General features: G+C 50.5%; 1 protein-coding gene across 25 annotated transcripts in view; it reads right to left on the reverse strand.

Moving 5' to 3' along the window:
* The window catches only part of LOC110520558 (POU domain, class 2, transcription factor 1), a 35,367-nt gene that overhangs the window by 7,479 nt on the left and 12,570 nt on the right, over positions 1 to 15,318 (reverse strand). Inside the window, exons 1-15 of one of the 25 annotated variants that reach the window (XM_036975134.1) lie at positions 12,886 to 13,365; positions 11,918 to 11,989; positions 9,133 to 9,224; positions 7,964 to 8,059; positions 5,695 to 5,877; positions 5,309 to 5,395; positions 4,806 to 4,935; positions 4,491 to 4,582; positions 4,216 to 4,392; positions 2,023 to 2,164; positions 1,768 to 1,922; positions 1,491 to 1,685; positions 1,273 to 1,378; positions 831 to 1,158; positions 464 to 564 (exon numbers count right to left, since the gene is read on the reverse strand). In XM_036975134.1, coding sequence (XP_036831029.1) covers positions 464 to 564; positions 831 to 1,158; positions 1,273 to 1,378; positions 1,491 to 1,685; positions 1,768 to 1,922; positions 2,023 to 2,164; positions 4,216 to 4,392; positions 4,491 to 4,582; positions 4,806 to 4,935; positions 5,309 to 5,395; positions 5,695 to 5,877; positions 7,964 to 8,059; positions 9,133 to 9,224; positions 11,918 to 11,981 — 1,948 coding nt within the window. In that variant the 5' untranslated portion in view covers positions 11,982 to 11,989; positions 12,886 to 13,365. Of the gene's footprint in view, positions 1 to 463; positions 565 to 826; positions 1,159 to 1,272; positions 1,379 to 1,490; positions 1,686 to 1,767; positions 1,923 to 2,022; positions 2,165 to 4,215; positions 4,393 to 4,490; positions 4,583 to 4,805; positions 4,945 to 5,308; positions 5,396 to 5,694; positions 5,878 to 7,963; positions 8,060 to 9,132; positions 9,225 to 11,917; positions 11,990 to 12,600; positions 12,688 to 12,885; positions 13,366 to 15,318 lie in introns of those variants that run through there. The other 24 variants (XM_036975132.1, XM_036975127.1, XM_036975133.1 and 21 more) reach the window with 24 other exon arrangements.

Genomic DNA, 15,318 nt, shown 5'->3' on the forward strand with positions numbered 1-15,318 from the left:
GATGCCACAGATGTCTCAAGTTGAGAGTGCAATTGACATGCTGACTGCATGAATGTCCCCCAGAGTGTCTGCCAGAGAATTGAATGTTAATTTCTCTACCATAAGTTGCCTCCAAGTTGTTTTAGAGAATTTGGCAGTACGTCCAACCGGCCTCACAGCCGCAGACCATGTGTAACCACGCCAGCCCATGGCCTCCATACAGCTTCTTCACCTGTGGGATCATCTGAGGCGGTGGACTATTTCTGTCTGTAATAAAGCCCTTTTGTGGGGAAAGTGAGTAGGCCTATGCCCTCCCAGGACCACCCAGGCTGTGCCCCTGCCCAGTCACATGAAATTCATATACTAGGGCCTAATTCATTCATTTTAATTGACTGATTGCAGTCAACATGTTGCGTTTATATTTTTATTCAGTATAATATGAGAACAGCCTATGTAAATGAGGTAATTAAACAGGTGTACTTGCCGCTCCACAGACCTTGGATGGTGGCCAGGGTGCTGTTGCTCAACATGGCGGGGTTTAGAGCCCCTCCCAGCCCCCCTGGAGCCAAGCTCAGCAAGGCCCCCCTACACAGAGACACACAGAGTAAGAAAGCAGGAGAGATTAAAAATCATTCTGATTCCTCCTTCAATCCCTGAGATTGTGATGATCATATGCTACTATTAATACTATGATTATTCAAAACATTTTGACTATTCACAAATCCTCTTGAAAGATTATATTTCATGATATAATTCTGCATTCCAGATAGAGCATGAGGACAGCCCTTCCTGTAGTTTGATATGTTCTGTGATCAGACCGTGCTCAGATATCCCCTCCCCATCCTACTCACCCAGGAGTGAACTGCGTTGACGCCATAAGTCCTTGGTTAAGCCCGGCCATGGCGGCGAAACTAGCGCTGGTGGGTAACTGGGCGGCGCCTTGCAGGGCGGCCGACAGGCCCAGTCCAGCCACCATCACCTGACCCGTCCCCAGAGTGGTCGCTAGGGACGACGGTGCCTGCGTGACCACCGTGTGCTCCTGGGTTCCGCCCGTCTCCGCCGCCGTGGCCTGGAGGGCCGTGGGGGAAGGGCTTAGCGATGGGGAGCTGGTCACCGCAGTAACCATGGGTGCCGTGGAGATGACAGACGCCGTGTTTGTGGTTGCTCCTATGGTCGTGCCTGGGACAGAACAGGAGACTGGTGTTTAGTATTTGAGGACCAGAAGGTGGGAAATGGGAAGAGAATATTGCTTGATTTCTAGCTAAATATGATCCTGTCCCTTTCCCTGTGCACCTGTGAAGGTCAGGCCAGATACGCTGGTGCTGTTGAGAGGCATCACTGGGTTTACAGTCAGTGTGGTCGGTGTGTTACTGGTCACAAGGCTGGCCGTACTGGCCACCTGCAACAGGGAAGGAGAAGGAGAGGGGTTGAACATGGAATAGGAAAAAACACTTTGCGTGCGTGCGTGTGTGTGTGTGTGTGTGGTACATGCCAGTGTGTGTTGTCCATACCAGGGGGATCGTAGGGGTGAAGATGGTTTTGATGGGGCTGCTGCCTGTCCCTGTGTTGCTATATCCACCGCTGGGGGGGTTGATCCTCTTCTCTTTCTGCCGGCGGTTACAGAACCACACCCGGATCACCTCCTTCTCCATGTTGAGCTGGTCGGCGATCATGGTGATCTCCTCAGAGGTAGGTTTTTGGTTCTGCTTGAAGAGGGCAAAACCCCAGGGATTCCCTTTCAGTATGGGGCAGTTCCTGAGAGATAATCTAGAATATGAAATCACTCACTTCCAGAAATCTCTTTTCTAAGGCCAAGCGGATGTTGGTCTCGATGCTGGTCCTCTTCTTGCGTCTGCGGTTCAGCCCCTCCATACCCAGGCCAGGGGAGCCCAGGGCGCTGGGGCTGGACAGGGCCTGGTCAGACGACAGATTGTCTGCATAAACAGCACCGCGACAAAGGACAGGGACAAAGGTAAAGACCAGGTATATGTACGTACACAATACAGCACACACACAGGGCTGGCGGTCAGCTCAGGGACAAACCTGCATCGTTGAGCCACTTCTCCAGCAGTGGCTTCAGCTTGCACATGTTCTTGAAGCTCAAGTTCAAGGCCTCAAAGCGGGAGATGGTGGTCTGGCTGAAGTCGTTACCGTACAGCTTGCCCATAGCCAGGCCAACATCTCCCTGGGGGAGACAGAGAGAGGGTAAGGGACAGCTCTGCTGTTATCATACAACCCCAACCACACCTTCCTACTGCTCCCTGACAACCCCAACCACACCTTCCTACTGCTCACTGACAACCCCAACCACACACACACCTTCCTACAGCTCCCTGACAACCCCAACCACACACACACACACCTTCCTACAGCTCCCTGACAACTCCAACCACACACACACACCTTCCTACTGCTCCCTGACAATCCCAACCACACACACACCTTCCTACAGCTCCCTGACAATCCCAACCACACACACACCTTCCTACAGCTCCCTGACAACCCCAACCACACCTTCCTACAGATCCCTGACAACCCCAACCACACCTTCCTACTGCTCCCTGACAACCCCAACCCCACACACACACACCTTCCTACAGCTCCCTGACAACCCCAACCACACACACACACACACACCTTCCTACAGCTCCCTGACAATCCCAACCACACACACACACATTCCTACAGCTCCCTGACAACCCCAACCACACCTTCCTACAGCTCCCTGACAACCCCAACCACACACACACACACCTTCCTACAGCTCCCTGACAACCCCAACCACACCTTCCTACAGCTCCCTGACAACCCCAACCACACTCACACCTTCCTACAGCTCCCTGACAACCCCAACCACACACACACCTTCCTACAGCTCCCTGACAACCCCAACCACACACACGCCTTCCTACAGCTCCCTGACAACCCCAACCACACACACCTTCCTACACCTCCCTGACAACCGCAACCACACACACACCTTCCTACAGCTCCCTGACAACCCCAACCACACACACACCTTCCTACAGCTCCCTGACAACCCCGACCACACACACACCTTCCTACAGCTCCCTGACAATCCCAACCACACACACACACACCTTCCTACAGCTCCCTGACAACCCCAACCACACACACCTTCCTACAGCTACCTGACAATCACACACACACACACCTTCCTACAGCTACCTGACAACCCCAACCACACACACACACACCTCTTCCTACAGCTACCTGACAACCCCAACCACACACACCTTCCTACAGCTCCCTGACAACCCCAACCACACACACCTTCCTACAGCTCCCTGACAACCCCAACCACACACACACCTTCCTACAGCTCCCTGACAACCCCAACCACACACACACACCTTCCTACAGCTCCCTGACAACCCCAACCACACACACACACACACACCTTCCTACAGCTCCCTGACAACCCCAACCACACACACCTTCCTACAGCTCCCTGACAACCCCGACCACACACACACCTTCCTACAGCTCCCTGACAACCCCAACCACAAACACCTCTTCCTACAGCTCCCTGACAACCCCAACCACACACACACACCTTCCTACAGCTCCCTGACAACCCCAACCACACACACACCTTCCTACAGCTACCTGACAACCCCAACCACACACACCTTCCTACAGCTCCCTGACAACCCCAATCACACACACACACCTTCCTACAGCTCCCTGACAACCCCAACCACACACACACCTTCCTACAGCTCCCTGACAACCCCAACCACACACACACCTTCCTACAGCTCCCTGACAACCCCAACCACACTCACACCTTCCTACAGCTCCCTGACAACCCCAACCACACACACACACCTTCCTACAGCTCCCTGACAACCCCAACCACACACACACCTTCCTACAGCTCCCTGACAACCCCAACCACACACACACCTTCCTACAGCTCCCTGACAACCCCAACCACACTCACACCTTCCTACAGCTCCCTGACAACCCCAACCACACACACACCTTCCTACAGCTCCCTGACAACCCCAACCACACACACACCTTCCTACAGCTCCCTGACAACCCCAACCACACACACACCTTCCTACAGCTCCCTGACAACCCCAACCACACACACACCTTCCTACAGCTCCCTGACAACCCCAACCACACACACACCTTCCTACAGCTCCCTGACAACCCCAACCACACCTTCCTACAGCTCCCTGACAACCCCAACCACACACACACCTGTGTGAAGCCCAGTTTGATGCGTCTCTGTTTGAAGGTCTTGGCAAACTGTTCCAGCTCCTCCAGGTCACTGGGCTCCTCCAGACTGGGCGTGGCCAGGCGTTTAGGGGGCGAGGTCTGGCTGTGGGACAGAGGCTGGATGGGCGTGGCTGCTATCGTGCGGGTTGGAGTCGCTGGCTACAAGATGGGAGATGGGGTGTATGGGGTTAGACAAACTAAACATGGTTTAAACTCGAAAGGTTTGAAACATTGTAGCCATATCTGTAGTGTCTGACCTGTGTGGAGAGCGTGATGCTGGGATGAGCCTGCAGGAGGTTGGCTTGGCTTTGAGGTAGTTGAGTTAGAAGACTCTGGCCTTGCAGGAGACCTGTTGAGGGAATAATGGAGAACTTTTAAGAGGCATAAAGGGAGGGTGAGAGTATATGTGCGCGTGCCTGTGTTCGTGTGGGTGTATCTGCGTGCGTGCGTGCGTGCGTGCGTGTGTGTGTGTGTGTGGGTGTGTGTGTGGTGTGTGTGGTGTGTGTGTGGTGTGTGTGTGTGTGGTGTGTGTTTGTGCGTGCGTGCGTGCGTGGTGTGTGTGTGGTACATACTCTGCTGGCCCTGTGGTGACTGTGAGATGATGAACTGGCCAGGCTGCAGCTGGGTAGCGATGTGGTGGCCAGGCTGAACCAGGACAAACTGGGGCATGGTCAGGTTCTGCTGCTGCAGCTGTTGTAACTGCTGAACGTCCTCACACACGCCAGGAGAGGAGCACACATTACTACAGGTATGCACAAATCTCTTCATGCTGTTGTTGTTCATCTCACACAAACATGGAGCCTTCGTATCTAGAGGTAAAACAGTATTAACAAGCAGGCTATAGTCCTAAAGGTAAGAGTGGTACAGAGCTTCAAAGGTCTCCCTTCTAGCTTCATACTGCAGAGATCAACAGAGGAAGGTTCTCATCAGGCTTCCACATGGAGATCAGGTTCTAATGTACTACAGGAAAAAAAAACACACTCATTCCTACTACACTGTTTTACAGATGTACCATTACAGTTACATTATACAGGTCCAGTCATTCATGTAACAGTGATTTAAAAAGGAGTACTACAGGTAGGTAACTGCTGAAGGTCGCCATCTCATAGGGGTATCCCAGCTGGCTTAGCTGGCCTGGAAGATGGGTAGAACCAGAGGGAATCTGAGGGGGAACGATGTGAACATTACCTCCAGAGCTCCATGGTTCCTGCATATTCAATTAATGATGACACTGTGGTTGGTATATGATATATAGTGGAACAGTATTGGGTTGGACATTATTACATAGTTTTTTATATATTTCACACCCCATTCTAGAGGTAGCAGGATACTCTGCCCCCTGCAGATTCCATCTAGCCCTAGTGATGATGTGGTGTGTTTGTGTGTCTGTCTCTGTGTGTGTGCGTTTGTGTTTGCGCACATGCGGGTTCTCGTGTGTGTGTGTGTGTGCGAATCTCTTACAGAGGTGATCTGGATGGGCTGGGACAGGGGCAGTTGTGTGATAGGGGTGGCTGCAGAGGCAGAGATGCTGGCCCCCGTAGTGCTGCTCTGCTGGCTGGCTGACTGCTGCTGCATGGCTGCTGCTAGGAGCTGGGCCTGGGCCTGTTGCAACAACAACTGCTGCTGCGCTGGAGACAGGGTCAACTAGAGAGAGGAGCAGGGGAGAGGAGAGGAAGAGGTAAGAGAGAGGAGCGGGGGAGAGGAGAGGAAGAGGTAAGAGAGAGGAGTGGGGGAGAGGAGAGGAAGAGGTAAGAGAGAGGAGTGGGGGAGAGGAGAGGAAGAGGTAAGAGAGAGGAGTGGGGGAGAGGAGAGGAAGAGGTAAGAGAGAGGAGTGGGGGAGAGGAAGAGGTAAGAAAGAGGAGCAGGGGAGAGGAGAGGAAGGGGTAAGAGAGAGGAGCGGGGGAGAGGAGAGGAAGAGGTAAGAGAGAGGAGTGGGGGAGAGGAAGAGGTAAGAAAGAGGAGCAGGGGAGAGGAGAGGAAGGGGTAAGAGAGAGGAGTGGGGGAGAGGAGAGGAAGAGGTAAGAGAGAGGAGTGGGGGAGAGGAGAGGTAAGAGAGAGGAGCGGGGGAGAGGAAGAGGTAAGAGAGAGGAGCGGGGGAGAGGAAGAGGTAAGGGAGAGGAGAGGCAGAGGTAAGAGAGAGGAGCAGGGGAGAGGAGAGGAAGAGGTAAGAGAGAGGAGTGGGGGAGAGGAGAGGAAGAGGCAAGAGAGAGGAGTGGGGGAGAGGAGAGGAAGAGGTAAGAGAGAGGAGCGGGGGAGAGGAGAGGAAGAGGTAAGAGAGAGGAGCGGGGGAGAGGAAAGGAAGAGGTAAGAGAGAGGAGCGGGGGAGAGGAGAGGAAGAGGTAAGAGAGAGAGGGGGAAAGAGGGGGGAGAGACAGAGAGAGGAGGACATGGTAGAGTGGGAGAGGAGAGGAGGACATGGTAGAGTGGGAGAGGAGGACATGGTAGAGTGGGAGAGGAGAGGAGGAGGGGAGCAGAGAGAAAGAGGGAGATAGAAAGCGAGAGGAGGACATGGTAGAGTGGGAGAGGAGAGGAGGAGGGGGGCAGAGAGAAAGAGGGAGATAGAAAGCGAGAGGAGGACATGGTAGAGTGGTAGAGTAGAGGAGGAGGTGGGCAGAGAGAAAGAGGGAGATAGAAAGCGAGAGGAGGACATGGTAGAGTGGTAGAGTAGAGGAGGAGGGGGCAGAGAGAAAGAGGGAGATAGAAAGCGAGAGGAGGACATGGTAGAGTGGGAGAGGAGGAGGGGGGCAGAGAGAAAGAGGGAGATAGAAAGCGAGAGGAGGACATGGTAGAGTGGGAGAGGAGGAGGGGAGCAGAGAGAAAGAGGGAGATAGAAAGCGAGAGGAGGACATGGTAGAGTGGGAGAGGAGGAGGGGAGCAGAGAGAAAGAGGGAGATAGAAAGCGAGAGATGACGTATTGTGGAGAGAGGGTAAAGCGGTGTGAGAAATAAAGAGACAGCAGGGAAGAAGAGAAACAGTAGGTTGTCCTAACGATTTATTTCAAAAGTCAAGGATTTTCACGTTTCAAATGAATACAACGTCAAGCAGTACATGTGATGCAGTGACGGCGTGTCCAGGGGCCAAGAGATGGAGAGAGGAAAGGACTCGTGCTTTTGGACAGAAGATGACTTTGCGGTGAAGCCTTACTGGATGAAGACGTCACAGCCACTGGCTGTCTGACCCTCAGGTCACATGTGAGGGCATGCTGGCAATGTGACAGCGACAGAATGATCACGGATGAGCATGACGCCTGGGCTCACGCGCACACACGCGCACACACACACGCACGCACACACGCACGCACACACGCACGCACAGGTGGTACCAGGGTGATGTGTGTCAGGGGAGTTGACATGATCTGCATGCACAAGCAGGTTATACTCCACACTGATCATAGCAGGAATTAATGGAATGCATATGATAGGTAGATCAATTCCCATCCAATCTTTATATGAATCACTGGTCACTAAGGAGAGGAAACAAGGAAAATAGCATTTGGACATAACAACACCCTCTCTCTCTCTGTGTGTGTGTGTGTGTGTTCTTCTCTTTATCAGCCCTGCCCTAAGAACAGTGAAAGCATCATGGTGGACGATGCCTACTGGGCATTTGCTGTTCTTTCAGACCAGGGCAGATGAGGGAGATGAGACGAGAAGGCCATAGAGATCCATCACATTACAGACAGACAGATGAACTGACAGGCAAGCAGGCAGGCAGACAGCATGCCACTTACTCCAGCTATCTGTCCCCCAGCCAGCATGAGCTGGGCCTGAGGCAGCACCCCCTGCTGGACGGAGGTCGGAATTGCACCCGAGTCTTCTGACTTGGACTAGAAGCAGAGTACATAGCATAACTTATATAGGATAAACTCATATAGGATAAACTCATATAGCATAACCTCATATAGCATAACCTCATATAGCATAACCTCATATAGCATAAACTCACATAGGATAAACTCACATAGGATAACCTCACATAGGATAACCTCACATAGGATAACCTCACATAGGATAACCTCATATAGCATAACCTCATATAGCATAACCTCATATAGCATAACCTTATATAGCATAACCTTATATAGCATAACCTTATATAGCATAAGCTTATATAGGATAACCTCATGTTTTATTTAATTAACCTTTATTATTAAGGATAACCTCATATAGATAGGATAACCTTCACAAAAGACATGTCATTTAGAAACAGACTTGTGTAAACTCTGACTGTAAACTGAGTGCAATACTCTTCTCCAGTCCGAATATATCTGCATTCTTTTACAACTGCATGTTGCGGTTTAGTCCAGTCTCGAGACGTTGCATTTATCACAAGTCGTCAGTTCTCTGTACACCATATCGGTATGTTTTTAAATAAATAATGATGTTGACTGCTACTTATTGTATACAGAAGCCAAAAATCGAGTTGTTAGATTCTTGATTAGAGAAAGACCCATACTTTACTTTTCAACCTTGGAGTGTAGAAGTGGAAGAACATCTACACACCAAGACAAAACACACTCCCACTGACAGATATCCACAGGGTTTCAATACTAGGTAACCTACTGAAGGTATTGTCTTAACAGTAAATTATCTACATGAGAAAAGCAGGAAGGGAGGTGGGTGTTTGAAATGTACTGCAGCCCACAGAGAACAGTGAGAGGAAGGGGAGAGGGAAGGAAGAAGGGAGGGGATGAGTGAAGAAGTTAATAAAAAAATGGTTGTTTAAATGTTATGCAGTGCATGTGAATTCTGCATAGATTTGCATATTCTCCGCCATCTGTTTCCAAGCAACCGCAGAGTAGCTAATTAGCATACAGGGTTGATTAATCTGCCTTGTTCCTAACCGATACCGAGAAAGCCTAACTCATTTAAATGCACTGTTCCTGTGTGTCGCTGTTACCTGTTGGAGGAGAGCCTGTGTGTGTGCGTTGGTGATTGCGCTTGTGGTCTGAACCGTCTGCCTCTGAAAGTCCAGTCCATTCGTTTGGATTTCTGAAAACAGAAAAGCAATCAAGTCATCAGACGAGGAAAATAATAGCACTCACCCCCCCCCCCCCCCCGATTCACATGGCACTCTCTTACGCCCCCCCTTCACATAGCTCTCACACCCCCCCCGTTCACATAGCACTCTCACCCCCCCCCCCCTGTTCACATAGCACTCTCTCACCCCCCCTTCACATAGCACTCTCACCCCCCCTTCACATAGCACTCCCTCACCCCCTCTTCACATAGCACTCCCTCACCCCCTCTTCACATAGCACTCTCACACCCCCCCTTCACATAGCACTCTCACCCCCCCGTTCACATAGCACTCTCACCACCCCCCCTGTTCACATAGCACTCCCTCACCCCCTCTTCACATAGCACTCTCACACCCCCCCCCCTTCACATAGCACTCTCACACCCCCCCTTCACATAGCACTCTCACCCCCCCCCCCCCCCCCGTTCACATAGCACTCTCACCCCCCCCCCCCTGTTCACATAGCACTCCCTCACCCCCTCTTCACATAGCACTCTCTCACCTCCCCCTTCACATAGCACTCTCACCGCCCCCCCTTCACATAGCACTCTCTCACCCCCCCTTCACATAGCACTCTCACCGCCCCCCCTTCACATAGCACTCTCACCCCCCCAGTTTCACATAGCACTCTCAGCCCCCCCCTTCACATAGCACTCTCTCACCCCCCAGTTTCACATAGCACTCTCTCACCCCCCCAGTTTCACATAGCACTCTCACCCCCCCCTTCACATAGCACTCTCACCCCCCCCTTCGCATAGCACTCTCACCCCCCCCCCGTTCACATAGCACTCTCACCCCCCCCCCCTTCACATAGCACTCTCACCCCCCCCCTTCACATAGCACTCTCACATCCCCCCCCCCTTCACATAGCACTCTCACCCCCCCCCTTCACATAGCACTCTCACCCCCCCCTTCACATAGCACTCACACCCCCCCCTTCACATAGCACTCTCACACCCCCCCCCTTCACATAGCACTCTCACACCCCCCACTTCACATAGCACTCTCACACCCCCCCCCCCTTCACATAGCACTCTCACACCCCCCCCCCCCCCTTCACATAGCACTCTCACCCCCCCCTTCACATAGCACTCTCACCCCCCCCTTCACATAGCACTCTCACCCCCCCCTTCACATAGCACTCTCACCCCCCCCTTCACATAGCACTCTCACCCCCCCCAGTTTCACATAGCACTCTCACACCCCCCCCTTCACATAGCACTCTCACCCCCCCCTTCACATAGCACTCTCACACCCCCAGTTTCACATAGCACTCTCACCCCCCCCCCTTCACATAGCACTCACACCCCCCCTTCACATAGCACTCTCACCCCCCCACCCTTCACATAGCAAGCACTCTCACCCCCCCAGTTTCACATAGCACTCTCACCCCCCCCCACCCTTCACATAGTACTCTCTCACCCCCCAGTTTCACATAGCACTCTCTCACCCCCCAGTTTCACATAGCACTCTCTCACCCCCCAGTTTCACATAGCACTCTCTTACCCCCCCAGTTTCACATAGCACTCTCTCACCCCCCAGTTTCACATAGCACTCTCTCACCCCCCAGTTTCACATAGCACCCCCCCCCCCCCAGTTTCACCTAGCACTCTCTCACCCCCCAGTTTCACATAGCGCACCCCCCCCCCCCCCCCCCCCCAGTTTCACATAGCACACACAGATCAATATGTGTGAAAATACTGCACACACTGACATAACACAAGCACTGAAGTAACACAAGCATCGCCTTTCCTTCCAGTTCTCTGCTGCCAATGACTGTAGCGAACTACAAAAATCACTGAAGATGGAGACTCATATCTCCCTCACTAACTTTAAGCACCAGCTGTCAGAGCAGCTCACAGATCACTGCACCTGTACATAGCGCATCTGTAAATAGCCCATCCAACTACCTCATCCCCATACTGTTATTTATTTATTTAGCTCCTTTGCACCCCAGTATCTCTACTTGCACACTCATCTTCTGCACATCTACCATTCCAGTGTTTAATTGCTATACTGTAATTACTTATCTCCCTTATCTTACCTCATTTGCACTCACTATATATAGACGTTTTCTATTGTATTATTGACTGTACGTTTGTTTATTCCATGTGTAACTCTGTGTTGTTGTTTGTGTCGCACTGCTTTGCTTTATCATGGCCAGGTCACAGTTGTAAATGAGAACTTGTTCTCAACTGGCCTACCTGGTTAAATAAAGGTGTTCTCAACTGGCCTACCTGGTTAAATAAAGGTGTTCTCAACTGGCCTACCTGGTTAAATAAAGGTGTTCTCAACTGGCCTACCTGGTTAAATAAAGGTGTTCTCAACTGGCCTACCTGGTTAAATAAAGGTGAACTAAAATAAAAAGTAGCCTCTAATTACAGCACAATAACAACTCACTGAACCTCTCATGCCGTTAGGTTGCTCCACACACACACACACACACACACACACACACACACACGGCTGTGTGCAAAGTGCAGAGTGCAGACCCCGGCGTGTGTTCAGAGGGCAACAAAAAGGACCAAGGGTTTTCAAACAGAAGACCATTAACTGAACTTATAGCCTAATGAACCAAGGTCCTTTTCGTTATCCGTTTGTGACCAGTTGAAGGAGTTACAGACAGGCAGAGCAAAGCAACGGCAGGTCACAACAGGTAACTCACCTGTGTTGCCGTCCTCACTCTGACTCTCCATTCCACATTTACTCGTTCCTGACGCATTACTCATTCTAGAATCTGGAAGAGGCAGACAGAGAGAATTTAACTCCACGGTCATTGACCCTCTAGAATCGACGCCCCCACCATCCCATCCCAAAACAGCCCCTAAAGCCCACACCTTATACAGATCGGATGTCTTCTACCCTACTATAATGACACTAGACACATCCCACTCCTTCCACAGAGCATGATAATGTTTTCTAATAAACACACACACACACACACACACAGTAAAAGAGCTCTACAATGCAACCATTTGACTTGCATGTGCTCCTAAATATTTAGCTGTGTGGCCTGGAATGTTAATGTAGGAGCACCAGTGTGCCTTGAAAATACCTCAAATATTTTCCATTGAGCGCCTACATTTATTCGTGAGCGCCTACATTTCTTCGTGGGCGCCTACATTTTCCAACTTATTAGAAAGCCCCATTAAATACAGTGATAATCAACATCCTCAACCAAGCAAATGGCAAATAACAGAGACCCTGGAGCATGCGTTTACATCCATAAAAGCCCAGCAAGAGTACATTTCTCCCCCTTTTGACTTGGTCCTTGATGATCTCTCTCTCTCACATACACACATCCGCATGCACGCACACAAACACACTACGTCGGACCCCACGACTCACCCACTTCTGGTGCCCCTTTATTTTCAAGCATGGTTGCAAAAGCTAGAGACAGCAGATAGGCTTGGTTCCACCGGACAGACCCTCCGTCAGGCTGTCCAGTCGGCACACTGCCCCTCCCACTCCTCCCTCTCTACTTTCCACTGGTCAGCGAGCTGAGTCCAGTACAACTACACACACACACACACACACACACACACACACACAGTACTCCATGAAACCCAACAGGGTTTAGACTAACAGCTCTTTTTCTCTCTCTTTCTCTACCTTTCTCCTCTCTTTCTCTACCTTTCTCTTTCCTTTCCAATGGTCTTCCTCTTCTTCTCTGACTCTCTCTCTGTCTCCTGTACACACGAGGATTGTCACGACTACTGGAAAAGTTCTCTCTCTCTCTCTGGAAGGAAAAATAAACGATTGCAGCTGGCAGCTCTCTCCCCCTCTCATCTCTCCCCACACTCTATAATGAAGTATAATCAGTATTCAGCTGATTAAAGCAGTATGCAAATCAAGCCCTGCCTCGTTAGCGATGCAAGGCTTTGAAGTTCTGCGAGTGACTCGTTTCACACCGGGCTCTGAAAGCTGTCTGCATAATTTAAAACCACCATAAATATGTATTATCTCATTAGCATATTAATTGGATGGCTTTTGGAGGATGATAAAAAAAACAGGGGAATAGGAGAGGGGAAAAAGGAGATGGGCTCAAAACAGGCATACAGAGAAGGCTGGAGGGGGAGGGGAACAGAACAAACCCAATTACCGGCAGAATGCAAGCAACAGATTAATTAGCTAAGAGGGCCTGGTAAAAAAGGATGCAAAACAACTTCCCAGAATTCAGTGTGAGGATTTTCGAGCGGTGGTCTGGGAACGTTGGCATGGACAGGTGGAGGGCGCTAATAGAACTAATAGAATGGCTCGGACTGCTGGTCCCAAACTCCCCCAGGAGACACAGAGACCAGGCCGGGCTGTTAATGAGGGGTCTGTCATTACTGACGGACCCCTCGTGGCTATGGCATTCCACTCTGCACAACTACTGAGAGAAAGAGAGAGAAGGGGGGCAACGGGTACTATCGGCTGTTTATGAAGCGTGTGAAGATTAGCATATTTAGATTAGCTTTAAATTCCATTAGATACGTTTTTCGTGTTCAGCTGGCTTTTTCCCCCTCTCTCTTTTTCAATTCAGCGTAGAAGAACATGCCTTGGAACATAATGTGGCGGACAGGCAGGCGCCCGACTGACAGAGTGGGGTGTCAAAGCAATGTTAGAATTAAATCTCAATTTTCTTCAGAAGGCCGATTTAGGCCAGGTTACAACACTTAAACCCTCTTTTTCAAAGCCACAGCAAGTATTTCTCACCACCAAATCTCCTACTGCTAGGGTGGATAGATCTCTGAAAAAGAGGGCACGAACGTGTGGCATAGCCTTGCTCAGAGAATCCTCAACAGAAAACTAAACCTTCTTTCCATTTCTCTGCTCCCCAACTACAACTACTCCAACCACTCCTTCACAAAATACATCACACCATTGACCAGGACGAACAGAGACTGAACAAAGGACAAGACAAATCAGACCTGAGGACAGTAGACTAACCAGACAGTAGTGATGCTTGGGCCTGGTCAGGACTAACCAAACAGTAGTGATGCTGGGGCCTGGTCAGGACTAACCAAACAGTAGTGATGCTGGGGCCTGGTCAGGACTAACCAAACAGTAGTGATGCTGGGGCCTGGTCAGGACTAACCAAACAGTAGTGATGCTGGGGCCTGGTCAGGACTAACCAAACAGTAGTGATGCTGGGGCCTGGTCAGGACTAACCAAACAGTAGTGATGCTGGGGCCTGGTCAGGACTAACCAAACAGTAGTGATGCTGGGGCCTGGTCAGGACTAACCAAACAGTAGTGATGCTGGGGCCTGGTCAGGACTAACCAAACAGTAGTGATGCTGGGGCCTGGTCAGGACTAACCAAACAGTAGTGATGCTGGGGCCTGGTCAGGACTAACCAAACAGCAACCATGCTGGGGCCTGGTCAGGACTAACCAAACAGTAGTGATGCTGGGGCCTGGTCAGGACTAACCAAACAGCAACCATGCTGGGGCCTGGCAGGACTAGTTTGTTTGAGTACTTTTTCAGCCAAGGAACCTTATGACTAAACATTTTCTTCAGGTTACAACATTTAAACCCTCTTTCTCAAAGCCATAGCAAATATGTCTCAACCACCAACTCTCCAATGTTTTTCTCAACCAACAAGGCCATATCAGGTCGTTTTTGCTAATGACTCAAATGTCCTGCATGAACCAGTTCTCAGAAACTGGTTCAATTAAAACAATTAAAATAATGGTTCAATTAGGGTGGAATATTGGTGCTTGCCTCTGAATAAGCGGGCCTGGCAGAATATAATATAATGGTACCAATCAATACAACATGTGGGCTTACATTTGTTGATGGAAAAAAATATCATAGAGATAACCAAGCTACAGAGGCCCCGTCTTCCTCCTTCCAAACCGGTACACTACTCTACCTCTCTTAAAACCGAACAAAGAGAGAAAACAGAAGGGTTCAGAAACAAAGAGGAAAATATCAAAACACACATTAGACGTAAGGAGAAAGGCACTTTATTTAAAACACAGTTGCTAGTGTCTTGCAAAAGCCAAATGTGGAGCGTGACCAATGCATTATGCAAATGTTTTAGCAGAGAGAATTTTAAATAGGTAACTCATTAGCGCGGTT

The sequence above is a fragment of the Oncorhynchus mykiss genome, chromosome 3, assembly GCF_013265735.2.
Source record: "Oncorhynchus mykiss isolate Arlee chromosome 3, USDA_OmykA_1.1, whole genome shotgun sequence".
Lineage (NCBI taxonomy): Eukaryota > Metazoa > Chordata > Actinopteri > Salmoniformes > Salmonidae > Oncorhynchus > Oncorhynchus mykiss.